This window comes from Hyperolius riggenbachi, chromosome 6, assembly GCF_040937935.1.
Source record: "Hyperolius riggenbachi isolate aHypRig1 chromosome 6, aHypRig1.pri, whole genome shotgun sequence".
NCBI lineage: Eukaryota > Metazoa > Chordata > Amphibia > Anura > Hyperoliidae > Hyperolius > Hyperolius riggenbachi.
Window position 1 is genome coordinate 318,278,110 of NC_090651.1, and position 5,419 is coordinate 318,283,528.

At 40.5% G+C, this 5,419-nt stretch overlaps 1 protein-coding gene across 1 annotated transcript; it reads left to right on the forward strand.

Annotated features, from left to right (window-relative positions):
- The first annotated feature begins 243 nt into the window (after positions 1-243).
- Positions 244-2,954, forward strand: LOC137522869 (galactoside alpha-(1,2)-fucosyltransferase 2-like). Its single transcript, XM_068243011.1, has 3 exons — positions 244-354; positions 388-850; positions 2,469-2,954. Exons 1-3 carry the CDS (start codon positions 244-246, stop codon positions 2,918-2,920), a joined length of 1,026 nt encoding a protein of 341 aa, XP_068099112.1. The 3' UTR covers positions 2,921-2,954.
- Positions 2,955-5,419: the final 2,465 nt, after the last annotated feature.

A 5,419-nucleotide genomic window follows, 5' to 3' on the forward strand; every position in this document is an offset into this window, starting at 1 on the left:
TGGGAGCGATTTGGCCAGAGGGGGCCTGAGAAAGCGCCAGGTATGTATACACTTGTCATATACCCTGTCTCAGGTTTCCTTTAAATGTAAATGTTTATGGAGTGACTTCTGCACTTTACTGAATGCGATAATCGCTTACTGACCTACTACTGAAAAGTGAGGCCAACAGTGTAGATGATGTTTCTGGTTGTCAATGAATGTGTTCTTTCTCTACATTTTTCTGTAGCTGTCAGCCCTGGCAAAATGAACAGATGTCTTTTCTGGACCATGGGACTCATTGTGATTTTCCTGGTGATAATGAGTACTTCTTATATTTATTATTCTAATCTAAATATAAATGTGTTTATGGAGATTGTGAAAAGAGTAAAGCAGTCCAACAACACCAAGAAACTGTCCAACAACACCAAGGAACTGTTGGTAACGCCAGTAAACTCCAAACCTCTGACAGGTATGTGGACCGTCAATGCTGCTGGACGCCTGGGTAACCTCATGGGGGAGTACGCCACTCTTTATTCCCTTGCTAAGATGAATGGCCACCAAGCCTACATATCGTCCAATATGTACAACCAGCTATCAAAGATCTTCAGGATAACATTGCCTGTGATTCACCAGGATGTAAAAAGCCACATCAAATGGAGGTATTATGGACTACATGACTGGATGTCCGAGGCGTACCGACACATTTCCGGGGATTATATCTACTTCACTGGCTACCCATGTTCTTTTACGTTTTACCACCATATTAGGGGGGAAATCCTCAGAGAATTTACATTCCATGACTTCATCAGAGAAGAGTCTTATGCTTACCTTGATAAAGTACGTGGGGACAAGAAAAATGTCACTTTTGTAGGTACAGTGGAGGAAATAATTATTTGACCCCTCACTGATTTTGTAAGTTTGTCCAATGACAAAGAAATGAAAAGTCTCAGAACAGTATCATTTCAATGGTAGGTTTATTTTAACAGTGGCAGATAGCACATCAAAAGGAAAATCGAAAAAATAACCTTAAATAAAAGATAGCAACTGATTTGCATTTCATTGAGTGAAATAAGTTTTTGAACCCCTACCAACCATTAAGAGTTCTGGCTCCCACAGAGTGGTTAGACACTTCTACTCAATTAGTCACCCTCATTAAGGACACCTGTCTTAACTAGTCACCTGTATAAAAGACACCTGTCCACAGAATCAATCAATCAAGCAGACTCCAAACTCTCCAGCATGGGAAAGACCAAAGAGCTGTCCAAGGATGTCAGAGACAAAATTGTAGACCTGCACAAGGCTGGAATGGGCTACAAAATCATTAGCAAGAAGCTGGGAGAGAAGATGACAACTGTTGGTGCGATTGTTCGAAAATGGAAGGAGCACAAAATGACCATCAATCGACCTCGCTCTGGGGCTCCACGCAAGATCTCACCTCGTGGGGTGTCAATGGTTCTGAGAAAGGTGAAAAAGCATCCTAGAACTACACGGGAGGAGTTAGTGAATGACCTCAAATTAGCAGGGACCACAGTCACCAAGAAAACAATTGTAAACACATTACACCGCAATGGATTAAAATCCTGCATGGCTCGCAAGGTTCCCCTGCTCAAGAAGGCACATGTGCAGGCCCGTCTGAAGTTTGCCAATGAACACCTGAATGATTCTGTGAGTGACTGTGAGAAGGTGCTGTGGTCTGATGAGACCAAAATAGAGCTCTTTGGCATTAACTCAACTCGCTGTGTTTGGAGGAAGAAAAATGCTGCCTATGACCCCCAAAACACCGTCCCCACCGTCAAGCATGGGGGTGGAAACATTTTGCTTTGGGGGTGTTTTTCTGCTAAGGGCACAGGACAACTTAATCGCATTAACGGGAAAATGGACGGAGCCATGTATCGTGAAATCCTGAACGACAACCTCCTTCCCTCTGCCAGGAAACTAAAAATGGGTCGTGGATGGGTGTGTTTCAGCACGACAATGACCCAAAACATACAGCAAAGGCAACAAAGGAGTGGCTCAAGAAGAATCACATTAAGGTCATGGAGTGGCCTAGTCAGTCTCCGGACCTTAATCCAATAGAAAACCTATGGAGGGAGCTCAAGCTCAGAGTTGCACAGAGACATCCTCGAAACCTTAGGGATTTAGAGATGATCTGCAAAGAGGAGTGGACCAACATTCCTCCTAAAATGTGTGCAAACTTGGTCATCAATTACAAGAAACGTTTGACCTCTGTGCTTGCAAACAAGGGTTTTTCCACTAAGTATTAAGTCTTTTATTGTTAGAGGGTTCAAAAACTTATTTCACTCAATGAAATGCATATCAGTTGCTATCTTTTATTTAAGGTTATTTTTTCGATTTTCCTTTTGATGTGCTGTTTGCCACTGTTAAAATAAACCTACCATTGAAATGATACTGTTCTGAGACTTTTCATTTCTTTGTCATTGGACAAACTTACAAAATCAGTGAGGGGTCAAATAATTATTTCCTCCACTGTATACATGTTCGTAGAGGAGACTATCTTCGGGTGATGCCAAACTCGTGGAAAGGAGTGGTGGCTGATAAAGGATATTTGGAAAAGGCCATGGATTACTTCAGAAGGAAGTACCAAAATCCACTTTTCATTGTGACCAGTAATGGGATGGATTGGTGTAGGGAGAGTATGAATAATTCTCGAGGAGATATACACTTTGCTGGGGATGGTCAAGAAGGATCCCCAGGCCGGGACTTTGCTCTCCTGGCTCATTGTAACCACACAATCATGACCATAGGGACGTTTGGTATTTGGGTGGGGTACTTGGTAGGTGGAGAAACAGTTTACTTAACAAACTATACACTACCGGACTCTCGTTTTCTTAAAGTTTTCAAATACGAAGCTGCCTTCCTGCCAGAATGGATTGGTATCCCTGCTGACCTTTCTCCTCTTCTAAATAAGACAAACCCTTAAAGCTGACCTGAACTCTTGCACAGTAAACAATGTGCAATATACTTGGTGAAGAAATTCACTTCTCTCTGTTCTGTGATTGTAAGGACAGATAAACCTGTCTAATAAATTCTTATCAGCAACTGTGAATAGACTGCAGGAGTGAAAGGTTATCATGCGGTGACTAATCTTTTAGAGCAGAGAGGAAGTTCTGAGTGTAGTTCCACTTCAATGATAACTCACATAGAAGTATTTTGCAGCAATCAAACCTAAATTGTACTCTTTGTAGTGAAATAGAATGGAACAAAATATGGGAGGGAAGGAGGTTGTTAGTACACTAAGAGACAACTGGAGGTGGAACAATGACCATAACATCTAAACACTGAGGGCCCGCTTCCACTAGGGCCAACTCCGAAACAGATTTTCAGATTGGTGGAGAACGAGTAGAGCCGGTAGCTTCAAAAATCGGATCGTAAAAAAAAATCGGAATCGCATATAGTGTGCAAGAAGCCGTACCCATGGTATACCTAGCAAATTTGGTGACACTAGCATGTATGGAGGCGAATTAACTGCTGAATTCAGCGGCATTGACTTTGTGTTATTATGAATGTATTATGCAAAAACAACTCAATTTTCAAAATCATAATTACTGTACATGTAATTGTAATTGCAAATTTTATGCAATATTTTGTGTAAGCGAAATTGGCACACTACCATCATCACTATACTGTGCATGACACATTTGTTACTCTAAAGGTAGGATTCTGGGAAATGTAGTCTGATGAGCAAAAATGCCGATATTCTTTTCGCATTCCTTTTTGCGAAAATAATCTTAAATTCGATTTTTGAGCAAAAATGCATCGAAAATAAGTTTTGGGGTTTTCTGCATTTTTCAGCAGTAAAAATATCCTTTCTTCACGTTTCGCAGTAAAAATTTTCACAGACAAAATATCGTTTTTCGTGACAAAATATTGATTTTTTGCATTTTTGTGAAAAACGCAAAAATACAAGCTATTTCCCCCCCAAAAATGTTCTCGAAGTTGAAAATAGCATTTTCGATACAAAAATGACTGGCAAAAATTTGCAAGCAACGCTGGTCTGGCACCTAGTATTCTTGCTATTTTCATTGTCACATAGTCACACTTGTCATCAGCTTCAAAATCATAAAGAAAAACAAACGAGAGAGGTATCATATCACAGCCTGTCTCAACACATAGATCCGGGGCCTTCACCACAAGGGAAAAATTAATTTTATCTCCATGGACATCAAGTGGGATCACCAGCCTCCACCACGTGTCTAAAGCTCTGATAGGTGGCATGCTCACTTGATCAGCAAGCTGCCCCAGCCTACGGACAGCACGCTCAGCATGTGGTATATATCCCCTGGCAAATCATCATCCAGCATCGGTCTCCACTGATAAGTAATATCTCAGGAATATATAAACAGCATCATAGTGCAGATAGCCAAAACCTCCCATATATAATGAATGGGAACTGCGTTCCCATTCACTGATCTAAGTCCCCGTGTGAATGATCGCCTGCATCAATGAGATGCCTGCGTCATTCACAAAAGCCAATACTTAAACGTCCACGCATTACTTCCTGTTTGCGTACTAATAGTACTCACAGGAAAGTTATGTGCAAAGACATCGCGTGGCCAAATAGTAAAATTACACCGACACAATTTTTTTTTTTAAAAAGACCTATATTTACATTTAAAATTAACCCCTTACATTCCACACTCTCCAATGGTTACCCCCCAAAAATTTGTAAAAAAAAGAATTACAGTCAAAAATAATTATACAAATAGTTACCTTAGGGACTGAACATTTTAATATGTATGTCAAGAGGGCATATTACTGCTACTTTTAAAATTATGTGCTTGTAATTAGTGATGGACGCAAAACTGAAAAAAATGCACCATCATTTCCAAATAAAATATTGGCGCCATACGTTGTACTAGGGAAAAATTTTAAACGTTGCAATAACCGTGACAAAAGAGCAAATAAAACGTGTGGGTTTTAGTTATGGTAGCATGTATTATTTTAAAACTACAATGGCCAAAAACTGGAAAATAATGAATTTTTCTTATTATTCCCATTAAAATGCATTAAAAATAAAATAATTCTTAGCAAAAAGTACCACCCAAAGAAAGCCTAATTGGTGGCGAAAAAACAATGCATAGATCATTTCAGTGTGATAAGTACTGATAAAGTTATTACAGATGAGTGGATGCAGCGCTGAAAGGTGAAAATTGCTCTGTTTTTTAAGGGGAAAAACCCTTGGAGGTGAAGTGTTTAACCACCCTGGCGTTCTATTAAGATCGCCAGGGCGGCTGCGGGAGGGTTTTTTTTAAATTTTAAAAAAACTATTTGACTGAAAGTTGGCTGCATGAAAGCCCACTAGAGGGCGCTCCGGAGGCGTTCTTCCGATCGCCTCCGGCGCCCAGAATAAACAAGGAAGGCCGCAATGAGCGGCCTTCCTTGTTTTGTTTAGATCGTCGCCATAGCGACGAGCGGAGTG

Excerpts from the sequence above, each read along its gene's own strand:
- LOC137522869 (XM_068243011.1), top strand. The coding sequence starts at position 244 with ATGAACAGATGTCTTTTCTGGACCATGGGACTCATTGTGATTTTCCTG. Across the intron at positions 355-387 it reads TAAATGTGTTTATGGAGATT|AAACTGTCCAACAACACCAA; the intron begins GTGAAAAGAGTA and ends AACAACACCAAG. Across the intron at positions 851-2,468 it reads GAAAAATGTCACTTTTGTAG|GTATACATGTTCGTAGAGGA; the intron begins GTACAGTGGAGG and ends ATTTCCTCCACT.